The sequence below is a fragment of the Plecotus auritus genome (assembly GCF_963455305.1).
Source record: "Plecotus auritus genome assembly, chromosome: X".
NCBI classification, from domain to species: Eukaryota; Metazoa; Chordata; class Mammalia; order Chiroptera; family Vespertilionidae; genus Plecotus; species Plecotus auritus.
Window position 1 is genome coordinate 89,723,597 of NC_137784.1, and position 13,048 is coordinate 89,736,644.

Genomic DNA, 13,048 nt, shown 5'->3' on the forward strand with positions numbered 1-13,048 from the left:
AACATTTATAAACCCTTTAGTCTTTCAAAGAATATTGTTAACATCTCGACCACTTTTGACTAAAATTTCACACAAATAAAATAGTTAAAAATGATAAATGCTAAAGGAATAATTCTAATAACGTTTGGTTGTTACTTTAAATATTTACTTAAGACATATACAACCAAATAAGAAACCATCTTCTTTTTTGTCCATAAAAACAAACAGTTCTGAATGGATAAAACTTACTTAAAACCATCTATTATGAGAACAAACCAAAATTACTTTCATTTTTACAAACAAACCATCTATTATGAGAACAAACCAAAATTACTTTCATTTTTACAAACAAACTCACAAAACCAGATTATTTATTTCTATCTATTTAAGTCGCCCCATTATCTTGACAATACTGTACTATTTAGTCTAAAAGACAGAAGAACTACTAAAGGACTTGTATGCATGCATATAAGCATAACCAATGGACACAGATACCAGGGGGGGTGAGGGCATGAGCTGGGGGTGGGGGGCAATGGGGGAATAAGGACACATATGTAATACCTTAATCAATAGAGAAAAAAAAGTAAAATAAAATAAATAAAAGACAGAAGAACTATCTCCTTGTAATAATAATGTCTGGGCAATGCAGAAAGTACGTAGTGTTTAACATCAGGTACATTTTTAAAAAAATACTAAGCTATAATAAAACTGAATTTGTCTTAGGTAAAGGAACAATGCTTACAGTGTAAGAACCTTAAGTAGTTGCAGGTAATCGATATATATAAAAGCCTAAGTGACCAGCTGACCAGCCAGTAGCTGTGACATGCACTGACCACCAGGGGGCACAGGAGCGGAAACCACAGGCATGGAAACGTGGAACAGACTGATGAATCTCAGAGGGAAGGGGGGAAAGGGGGTTGGGAAGAGATTAACCAAAGATCTTATATGCATACTAGAGGTATCGTGCACCGGTGGGGTCCCTCAACCTGGCCTGTGGGGATAGGGCCGAAACTGGCTCTCCCACCCCCCAAGGAGTCCCGGATTGCGAGAGGGCACAGGCCAGGCTAAGGGACCCCACCAGTGCCTGAATCTGTGCACTGGGCCTCTAGTTTCATATAATTCTAAACTGCTATTAGTAACCTTAAGAATTAAGAGCTGTTTATAAGTGAAATAAGCCAGTCAGAGAAAGACAAGTGCCATATGTTTTCACTCATGTAGAATCTAATGAACAATCTGAACTACCAAGCAAAATAGAAACGGACTCATAGATAGACTGCTTGCTCAGGGGGTGTATCTGTCTCTGTGTGTGTTTGTGTAGGGGTGTGTACAGGTGTATTGAGGGTGAGGGATTGAGCAAAAAAGTGAAAGAACTCATGGACCTGAACAACAGTGGGGTCAGTGGAGGTGGAAGAGGGCATAGAGGGGATAAATGGTGATGGAAATTTTTAAATTAAATTTTAAAAAAGAAGAACATTTTTCACAACAGAATAGTTTTTCTTCTTGGAAGTGACACTGATTAACAGAAGTAAAGATCATTGGTTACTTAAAGTTCTTAAAAATGAATCGGTTATTACACAGTAAATACCTCGGAGGGGTTAGTGTTTAAGGAAGCTAGTTGAAATGTTATTCATAAATTGGTTAAATCTGGAAGTTTTCAAGTTTCAAAATTAATTCTACATAGGGAATCAGTTACAAAATATGGACATACAAATCAATATTAGGCTTTTCAAATGGCTACCGTTTTTATAATTTAGAAAAGAAAAGAGCCAGCAAAGTGCCTAAGTTTCTATGTATGTTTTTTAAAAAGATATGCATAGAAGGAAGTACTTGGATTTCTAAGTTGGCTAAAATGTTCAATTAAACTTGAAGGGGGTTATATCATTCATGTTTTGTCAAAAAATTTAACAGACTTATCTGGCATACACACACACACACACACACACACACACACACTTATTTTTACTAGGTTGGAACCATATTGTTTCCTTTTTTATCATAGAGGAATGTATTAATATTTAAATATAATTATTATTTAATTTCTCATATCAAAAACTTTAAAAGTCCTAAGTGAGTATTTTAAACTATAGTAACAAGTATACAAAGTTAAAGGGTGGAGGTGGGGGAGAGATATTAACTTGGGAAAATATATGCATAATAGTGGCCCAGTGCACGAAACTCGTACACATTAAAAGGGAATTAATTAGAGGAAATATTTTAATATTGCTATTTGCTCTTTCTCTTTAATAGAAGTGTCAGAGATGAAAGAAAATTAGTAAAATGTATATGACAATCTCCCTCCTTTCAGAGTCTGGGATGCGCCACGGGACCCAGAGTTAAGTCCCCGCCCATGCGTGGGCCTCAAAATCACGCGAGACCTAGACCCGCCTGACCCCACCCCCGTCAAGCCCCACAGAGTGGGGGGTGCAGCCTCAGCTCCCCCAGCCTGGGGCCGGGCAGGCGGCTCAGCCTCAGGTCTGCCGTCAAGCCTCGCTGGGGGGGATGCGGCCTCAGGTCCCCCAGCCCTGCCTCAGGTCCCCCGGCGCTGGGGCGGGGGATGTGGCCTCAGTTCCCCTGTCAAGCCCCACCGGGTGGGGGGCGAAGCCTCAGGTCCCCCAGCCTGGCACCAGGCGGGGGCACAGCCTCAGATCCCCTGGCCCCGGCGTAAGGGCGCGAGGGCTTGATGACCATTTGTATATTAGGTCTTTATTATATAGTACTAGAGGCCCGGTGCACAAAATTTGTGCACGGGGGGGGGGTGTCCCTCAGCCCAGCCTGCACCCTCTCCAATCTGGGACCCCTCGAGGGATGTCCGACTGCCCGTTAGGATCGGGCCTAAACGGGCAGTTGGACATCCCTCTCACAATCCAGGACTGCTGGCTCCCAACTGTTTGCCTGCCTGCCTTCCTGATTGCCCCTAACCGCTTCTGCCTGCCAGCCTGATCACCCCCTAAACACTCCCCTGCCAGCCTGATTGATGCCTAACTGCTCCCCTGCCAGCCTGTTTGCCCCTAACTGCCCTCCCCTGCAGGCCTGGTCACCCCTAACTGCCCTCCCCTGCAGGCCTGGTCACCCCTAACTGCCCTCCCCTGCTGGCCTGGTGTCCCCCAACTGTTCTCCCCTGCAGGCCTGGGTTCCCCCCAACTGCCTTCCCTTGCAGGCTTGATCACCCCTAAGTGCCCTCCCCTGCAGGCCTGGTCACCCCTAACTGCCCTCCCCTGCTGGCCTGATCTCCCCCAACGGCCCTCCCTTGCAGGCCTGGTCCCTCCCAACTACCCTCCCCTGCTGGCCATCTTGTGGTGACCATCTTGTGTCCACATGGGGGCAGCCATCTTTGACCACATGGGGGCAGCCATCTTGTGTGTTGGAGTGATGGTCAATTTGCATATTACTCTTTTATTAGATAGGATATGCATAGCCCATGGACACAGACAATAGTGTGATAAAAGCTTGGGAGGGATGGGTGAGAGGTGGAAGGGGTCAATGAGAAAAATAAAAAAACAAAGGGGACATCTATAATACTTTCAACTATAAAGATAAATTTAAAAAAAAGAAAGTTACAGGGATAACATATTTTACCTAGCCTGTCCTGATACTCCTCTGATGCTATAAAATAGAAACCTTCAAATATTACCTAAATCTGTAGTCTGTGCAAATTAGTCTCTCTTATTAGCTTCTGCATCTTGTGATTTGACTAAGAATTTCCGATGGCTGACAACATCTTTAACTTTTTATTAAGCTGAAGTAAAACTTTTGCTTTACTGATATTTTATGTATCTGTTAGCTGATGTTCTCAGTCTTGATAGTCAAAGTTCTGAAATTTCCAGTTTTTCCTTCTAATTTCAAGTAATTTCCTGAACTGAAAATGACCTGTAATGAACTAGTTTTCAGCTGGCATGTCTAAGAGAATATAGAGCAATTCATCTTCCAAGTTTTGGTTTTTAAGTCAAACCATAAGAATTTGAGCCATTTGACCATGCTGTGACACAGAAGAAATAGATGAACTTACTTTATGTTTTGTTTCCTTTTTAGTGATTATTTCACCATCCTATCCATACCTCACTGCTCATGTGCCTGCTGTTGCTGCGCCTCTGCCACCACCTCCATTTCCTCCTCCTCTACCTCCTCCTTTTCCTCTTGAGGTGGGAGAGGCTTCAAACTTACCACCACCACCTCCACCTTATTCCTGTGATCCAAGTGGCAGTGATCTGCCTCAAGGTGAGTGGATTTTGAGACTTGGATAAGGGTTATTTACATCTGGGATTTTTTTTTTAGAGTATAACTCTGTTTAACCAATAGGAGTAGGGTGGGGGACCAAAAGGAAATTGACTTGAGAGCATAATGCTAAGTAAGTGACTAAGGAAAGGAGCAACTGAAAGCTGAGAATATCTTCTGCATAATCAAGAAGTAGATGGTTGAGTTCACTCCTGCTACACCTTTTTGGTAGCTGTGTCTGCCTTGGAGAAGATTCTCAACTTGATGTCTTTGCTCTCTCAACTGTTTTTCTTGAGAAGCAGGAATCAAAATTTTCTCCATTTTCTTAAATTCTTACCACAAATATATGAAATTTTTATGATCTTTGACATTTAATATTTGGGATTCCAACTGAATTTTCAAGACTTGGAATAAGATTGTTTTGTTTTTGTTTTTTTAGGAATTAGGGGTCTAATATGCCTTGGATCTCAGCCATGTATACTTGTTTCTATAATTAAACTAAGGAGTAGCTTTCCATTGGATGTTCTTTGTTACCCCTCAGTTTGGCAGTGTTTCTCAAAAGAGAATTGTAGTTGAAAATTGTTTGTAGCTTTATACTTTCTTTGCTATAACATTCTCTTGAATTTTCTAGCTGCTTCTCTATTCTATTTTGTTATTTTTTTTTCCAGCCCCTAAGGTAGTCACCAATATCATCTTCAACTCTATTCTGTTCTTTTTCTGTGCCTTAAAATTTCAGTATCACCTTTATGTAGATTATTCCTAAATCTATCTAACCCTGGCCTTTGAAGTTTCAGGTACTTGTCTCTAGCTACTTGGTAGTCATTTTCCCTTGGCTTTCTTACTTTCACTTAAAACCTGACTATGATGAAGTACTCATCTTTATCTCCCTTCTTTCTTCTCTCCAGGCCATATAAAATATTAACTCTTCTTAATTTCCTATTTTGTTAACAGTGTATCATGTATTAGTGCTTCATTTCTTTTTATGGCTGACTAATGTTCCATTGTATGGATAACACCACATTTTATTATCTATTGGTTGATAGACATTTGGGTTGTTTTCACTTTTTTCTATTGTAAATAATATTGCTATGGATATATGATATCTGGAGAAATTTTATCACCTTATAATTTAACTTATTTTGAGTTACCTTGCTCATTACCTCCTCTTTTTGGAGTTCTACTGGTGGTTAGTCGTGTTAACTAAAACCAAAGTAAATTACTTTGTAAGTAGTAGTTATCTCCATAGGCATCACTTATATCTCAGTATTAATAGAGCATTTAATTTGTACTATGTAGTAGCTTCATCATCTGAGAACCAATATGATTGCTTAAGTAGTACATTTGTATTGAAGTAAAATTTTAGCCTTGGGATGAGCAAGAAAATGCCTTTACCGGATTCTTCTTAAATATTAGTAGAGTGGCATTTCTATAATATTTGCTAATATTAAGTATAGAAATAGAATATATATTTGGTGATTTAAACCTTGGATCAGAAAATGACCTTACCTGTAGTTGTAGGTAAATGGTCATTTACTGTAAGGTAGATTTGAGTGGTGAGTTGATGTCGGGAGACTATGTTAGTTATCTACCTTAATACTTAAACAGAAAAGCTTTTAAATGGTAGTTCTAATTGTTTATATTATCTAGTCACTAAAATTAAAAATTTTAATTTTAGATACAAAAGTTTTGCAGTACTATTTCAATCTGGGATTGCAGGTAAGAGTCCTGTTAAAATTGCTTTTATAAACTCTTTATTAAAAATACAGTAGATGCTGTTTTGATAATCAGACTCTTGAACTTTCAGAGTCACGAATATTGTGAAGGCCCTAAAAGTTTTATTTCTGTTGTTATAAAATATCTCTGAAGATGATATAGGTCACTTTTCTACTTTAGCCTCCTAGTGCTTCTGTTTCTCTTATAATATAGTTGTTAAATTGTGGTGAGCAGAGACTCTAAGCAGTACAACTTTAGCACATATTGGCCTCCATATTTAACATCATGTGCCAACACTTCACTATGGTTTTCTGTCTCAAAATAATAGTTGGGTTATTTATCCTGCTTAAAATATTTTTATGGCTATTTCTGGATTTCATGTGAAAAGTAACCTGACAAATTCAGACATTTAAGAACTGTAATATTTTTAAGCACTTGCATATTCATAGATATTTGCAAAACACTTGATTTTCACCACTCCCCTGAGTTGTAAAATGTGGATACTGACAAATACCTTAATATCACTGAAAGGTGTCCTTGATTTCAGGTAAGGCCTCTTTTATTTTATTCTTTCAGGGATCATTTTCCCCCTGAGATACACTTGTCTTCTGACATAACAAGATGGTATATTTCCTGAAAAGTAATGATGCATCTTAATATTTGGCAGATAGTAATCTAGATAGTCTCCTGGATAATGCTCAGAGTAGTTAATATTCCCAGACACTGATTTCCTTAAAACCTTGGACATATAATTTCCAGAAAATTATCTTCTCCAACTGCCAGACATTTATAAATTAAGAGTATGGAGTGGGGTTTTTTTGTTCTCTGAGACTATATTTTATAAAAGAAATTTTGAGAATTGAAAAAATAAACTTCTTGCCACTTCAGTTATGTTAGATTATTATAGTCACATGTGGAAATGTTCTAATTCATTCCACAAGGCTGAAGCATTTTAAAATATTCTTCCTGTATTTAACATCATGGGAATATAAGGAAATACAGAAAAATATATTAATAATTTTTATATTGAGTGGAATAGCATTCATTGTAGTACATCTGAAAAATGCTATGGTATAAAGAAAACCAAAATTATCTGTATAATCACAGTATACTTTGATACATTTTTCAGTTTATTTTACAAAATATGGACTATGATTGTAATTTTGTGAACTTTTAATAATATGAGTGGTTTTTTGTTGTTTTTAAACATATTTTTACTAGAGACCCGGTGCATGAAATTCATGCACGGGGGGCGGGGGGTGGTTTCCCTCAGCCCAGCCTGCACCCTCTCCAATCTGGGACTCCTCGGGGGATGTCCGACTGCCATTTTAGGCCCACAAGGATCAGGCCTAAACGGGCAGTTGGACATCCCTCTCACAATCCGGGACTGCTGGCTCCCAACAGCTCGCCTGCCTGCCTGCCTGATTGCCCCTAACCACTTCTGTCTGCCAGCCTGATCACCCCCTAACCACTCCCCTGCCAGCTTGATCGACACCTAGCTGCTCCCCTGCCGGCCCGGTTGCCCCTAACTGCCCTCCCCTGCAGGCCTGGTCCCCCCCAACTGCCCTCCCTCCCCTGCATGCCTGGTCCCCCCCAAACTGCCCTCCCCTGCTGTCCTGGTTGCCCTAACTGCCCTCCCCTGCTGGTCATCTTGTGGCGGCCATCTTGTGGCCACATGGGGGTGGCCATCTTGTGCAAGGGTGTGATGGTCAATTTGCATATTACCTCTTTATTATATAGGATTGATTTCAGAGTGGAAGGGAGGGAGAGAGAGAGATAGAAACATCAATGATGAGAGAGAATCATTGATTGGCTACCTCCTGCACGCCCCCTACCAGGGATCAAACCCACAACCTGGGCATGTGCCCTTGACTGGAATCGAACCTGGGTCCCTTTAGTCCCCAGGCCGATGCTCTATCCACTGAGCAAAACTGGCTAGGGCAATAATATGAGCGTTTAAAAAATATTTGACAGTATGACTTTTTAAATTTCCTGCATTGTGTTCCATCATGGATATATCATAGTTCATTCATGTAGTTCCCTGTTGTTTAATATTTAGGTTGTTTAATGTGTTTTGCTTTTGAAAATAGTGCTATAAAAGGCATCTCTGTATGTATGTCATTGTGTATATCTCTAATTTCCTTCAGGTGCTTTCCTAAAAGAATTTCTAAGTCTAAATATGAAATACAGATGCTGCAAAAGATCTTAAAGTTGTAATAGAGAATAGGTTTTCTATATCTTTTAGGTAAAAAAAAATCATTGTTACCCCACTTGAAAATTATAGCCCAACTTTTTTTTTTTTTTTAGACAGGAACTGTACTACTTTAAGAAAATATCCATTTTCTTAAAGTGTTTGTTTTTTCCCTTTCTTGCCCAAGTGCTATCATCACAACTATTGGAACTCCATGGTCTGTGTGCCACAGATGCAGCAGCAGCATTTTCATGTAGAGAATTATCCCATCTGTACTGAGACACCTACTCTGGTAGATCAGACCGTTCCTCAGTTGTACAGTGATGTGGGGAGACAAGATGGCGTGCAGGTAGAAGCATCAACAAATGGTGAGCATGTAATGAGATTGCCTGGAAGAAAGACAATTGGATTTTATTGTGTATATTTAATAATGGCCTTAAGATATTATGTTAGGTCCAAATACTAGATCATTGTTTTCTCAAAGGATTGTACATAGGTTCCCTCAGACCCTCTGAAGGGATCCATGAGGCCAGAAGTATTCATCATAATACACATATTTTCTTTGTCCCTTTCACTCTGTTATATTGGCATTAAGGGTGTAAAAATCAGAGGTGGGTAAAACTGCTGGCACATAAGCACAAATCAAGGCAGGGGCACCAAACTATGTATGACTTCATCACTGCCACACTCTCATGATAAAAATTCCAGTTTGATTTCTTTTTTTTTTTTCACTTCATCAAAGATGTTTTTATTTTTATTAAATATTTGTCATTGAATAATTGTACTTATTCTGTTTGATAAAACTGGGAAGAAGTCATCAGGCACTTTGCATACTGAAATATGGTTAACTTAAAAGATTTATGAGGTTGAGTTCTGAGATGAACTAGCTGACTTTTTTCATGGGACACTATTTTTGCTTGAAAGAATGATAGACAAACAATGGTTATTCAGACTGGGGGATCTGGCACACATTTTCTCAAATGAACAGCATGAGCCTGCCACTTCAAGAAAAACAACTGACAATATTTGTTGTCTAAGATAAAAATTTCATATGAAAGTTAAAATTTTGGAAAACTTGTATCTACCACCCTGACCTTAACAGCTTGGGGCTAGTAATGAATGTCTTTTTTACAATGTGTAATGTAATGGTGTCAGCATTTGGGAACTCATAGACAAAGCAACTATTCTTATGGTCTCAAACTGCATAACTCAGTGAAATAATATTTTCCCAGTTACCAATGCATGATGTTACCTGTACATCATTTTATAAAAGATTTATCAAAAATGCAAGATAAAACTGATTTTCATATTAACAAAGTATGAAAAATTTGCATTGCTATCCTATATAATAAAAGGCTAATATGCAAATAGACCGAATGGTGGAACTACTGGTCGCTATTACGCGCACTGACCACCAGGGGGCAGATGCTCAATGCAAGAGCTGCCCCCTGGTGGTCAGTGCGCTCCCACAGGGGGAGCGCCGCTCAGCCAGAAGCCAGACTCATGGCTGGTGAGCACAGCGACAGTGGCGGGATGTCTGACTGCTGGCTTAGTCCCGCTCCCCACAGAGAGTGAGCCTAAGCCATCAGTCGGACATCCCCTGAGGGCTCCCGGATTGTGAGAGGGTGCAGGCTGGCTGAGGGGACCACCACCCCAGTGCACGAATTTCATGCACCGGGCCTCTAGTTGATATATAAGAAACTACTACTTACCTAGTTTTGTTGTAGCATCGAAGATCTACAATAGTGATGTCTACTTACTAAAAGACTTATCTTTTCCAAGTACATATCTGTATGAAGCCAGATTTTCTTCATATACTTCAACCAAAACAACATATCATAATAGATTAAATACAGAAGCAGATATGAGAATCCAGCTGTTTCCTATTAAACCATACATTAGAGACTTGCACAAGTGTGAAACAATGCCACTTATGACACAGTTTTCTTTTGTTTAGAATAATAAACGCATTTTGCATAAAGAATTTGTGTTAACATTAAGGGCTTATTTTTACATGAATTAATATTTTTCAGTTTCTCAGTTTAATGCTTAATATGGTAAATATTTATAAATATAAGCCACATAAACAAAAGCTATTTGGGATCCTCAATCTTTAAGTGTAAAGGAATCTCAAGACTAAAAAGGATGGTTGCTTTGTCTATGATGTCACAGTATAATATAGATGGGGAGGCATTTTGAAGGATTTAGAATAGGATCATTGGATGGCCCTTCTTGGAAAGAATCAGCTGGAGGTAAGACGAAATAGTGTGGACTAACCTAACGAAATGTGTTTCTCATTCCAGCACTGCTACTCAATGGTTGTGATCTTGGCTAAGTTACTTAGCCTCCCTAAGTCTAATTTTCTGTAAAACGGGAAATACCTGACTTGCCAGGGTTGTTATAAGAATGAATAGAGACCTTATGTATAAGTATACTGTGCCTGGTGCATGTGAGGAATCTGAATTTCCTTTCTCTCCTCCCTTTTTTAAAGCATATTAATGGTTTTGGAATATTAGCACTATAGAATCTTATTCCTAGTATGGTGGTGTGATGTGGCCCATGGTAATAAAAATTAAAGTATCAACCTTTATGGCATTTTTGTGCCAGATACCTTTTATAGAGCTATTTTTTATTTATAGTAAACCATGAGACAGTGGTGGTCTTAATTTCACAGAATGAGCTAATCTAAGTTATCCCAAGTAATGAAGGACTCCTTTTTGTTTAATATTTATATAGTCACTATATAGCAAGGTCACAACATCTCTTTCCACTGAAACTGACTCATGGTAGTAAAACTGCTGTTAAATTGAATTTATGCTAGGATCTTAATGACATTCAAGAGGTAGCACTTAAATGTTTAAATGTCCTTCAGAACTATACCTTGAAGTGTAAACAAGGCTATATAGACATTGAGTTTTTAATTGCAAAAGTAATACAAAATAGTTATCTGGATGGTATGTGTTAAACTGGAAAACTATTGGCTAACTTGGTTGTGAGCAACTCTTATTAGAATTTAGTTGACTAGAAGGATTCTAGCAAATGTTTATGTATTTAGTCTGTTGGTGCAAAAATCATCCCAGAAAGATAGCTATCACTAGGTAGAATACATTTGACATGTTTATATACATGCACATGTGTGTGTATAATTTTTTTTACAATTAGGAAATGCTCATATAATCTTTTAGGAGTGTGTTTTAGTCAAATTTCATATCTAAACTGCTCCTGCTGCAATTTCTGTGATCTTTACTATAGTTAGTGCTAATTTCATTTTTACATGTAAAAACATTCATTTATAGTTTTATTTAATGAATCTTTGTATATAAAGTGTACTAAATGCAGTATTTGTTTCAGGTACTTTTCCAAATGCTGACCCTGCATCTGTCCCTCATGGAACAGTCTATTATCCAGTGATGACAGATCACTGTGGGCAGCCAACTTTGCCAGGTTTTGATTCCTGCCTTCCTGTTATGCCGGAGTTTTCCTATGTTGCCCCCTGGCATCCCATTGGTGCAGCATATGGTGGTTCTCCTCACATTCTTGGTGCTATGAATCCTGGACCAGTTGGCTATATTGCTTCACCTCCCTCACCTTCTCATTTTGTACCTCGGAATATGTAAGATTCAGCAGTATGATGTATTCTTGCACTGCCATTTTTCTTGCTGTTTTGATTTTTTTAAACTGTTCTATGTTAGTGTTTAAGTAAGTGATTTAGGTGGTTAGAGTGGTACTATTGTATCCATCTTTAAGATTTTTTTATCTTTTGATTTAAAATAGTACTTTAACATAAAGGAATATTACTTTGGGTTGTGAATATGGAAATTGAGATGAATGTATAACTAGCCTCATGTTGAGCATATTTAGTTGTATTCAGCTGTCTTCCTGTCAGCCAGATTGTCAGTTGATAAAAGGAATAAGTCATACGAACTATTTCCTTGGTTTAGATGTCACACATCAGATTAAACTACAAAATTCTATTAACTTCCACTTTTCTCTAGAAAATAAAGCAAAATCAAGAGCAGTTGTTTCTGGGTAACTAAAAATATTAAATGAGAGCTCTTCGGGTTTCTTACGAATAGTCTGAACTGAGTTGCGTTCTGTGATATTTATCAGTTTCGAAGGCACATGGTGCTCTGCTTTAGATTTATCCCATATGCTATTGTTTAATGTTGGATTTATGTAACTTTTACTGCACAGTATTGAATTGGTATCCTTTGCACAGTTAGCAGTAAATAAAAAATAGCATTTAAAATTGCTAAAACGAGTGGGATTTTCTTCATTTATGCTTTTTCATGGTAACACAGAGTACCAGACATTTGATTGTTTTAATATGTTTTTTTCACTTGTATTTGGGTTGCAAAAGCATGTGAATTTATAGCATGAACTGGCAGAGCCAGTTGAAATGTTATTTAATCTCAAGACATTGCAATCCATACTACCATATCTGTTGTTTTTTTTTCCCCTTGAGAATGATCCTTTTTAGGTTGTATTTCTGTTGTTTTTTTAATCTGTTCACTCTCTTATGGAACTTCCATCTAGACTTACTTTCTCATTGTCCTATACTTCCAATAGTTGTCACATCTTTCCATTTTTGTTTTTAGACTTATCTTGTATCTCTCCAGGCCCGCCTTATCTCTAACTTTCTGTGAGACATATTTTATCAGCTTATCTTCTCCCTTTCATCTATGTAAAGGACACAAGATTTTCTGTACTCATTAGTTCTCCTCTGTGGGGTAATTCATCTTGAATACTATGCTATAGCTCAACTGACAAACAGCTATTTTTAAAGTGTTCTTTCATTACCACAAAACCTGTTTATATTGCCTTTTTAAATGGTTATTTATGCATGTGAATCACTTTGTCCTTGCCCACCTTCAGTTATACCCCAGGTCAAATACCTCAGAACTCAAGGTACTTGAACAGTTGAAAGAATTGGAATGGCATCCATTGCAAATA

The 13,048-nt window shown here is 38.2% G+C and overlaps 1 protein-coding gene across 1 annotated transcript in view; it reads left to right on the forward strand.

The window, feature by feature from the left end:
* ALG13 (ALG13 UDP-N-acetylglucosaminyltransferase subunit) overlaps nt 1-12,349 on the forward strand; it is an 89,266-nt gene extending 76,917 nt beyond the window's left edge. Inside the window, 4 exon segments of the mRNA XM_080652836.1 lie at nt 4,009-4,194; nt 5,867-5,907; nt 8,283-8,463; nt 11,447-12,349. Of these exon segments, the coding sequence (XP_080508962.1) occupies nt 4,009-4,194; nt 5,867-5,907; nt 8,283-8,463; nt 11,447-11,712 (674 nt within the window). The 3' untranslated portion in view covers nt 11,713-12,349.
* The last annotated feature ends 699 nt before the right edge of the window (nt 12,350-13,048 follow it).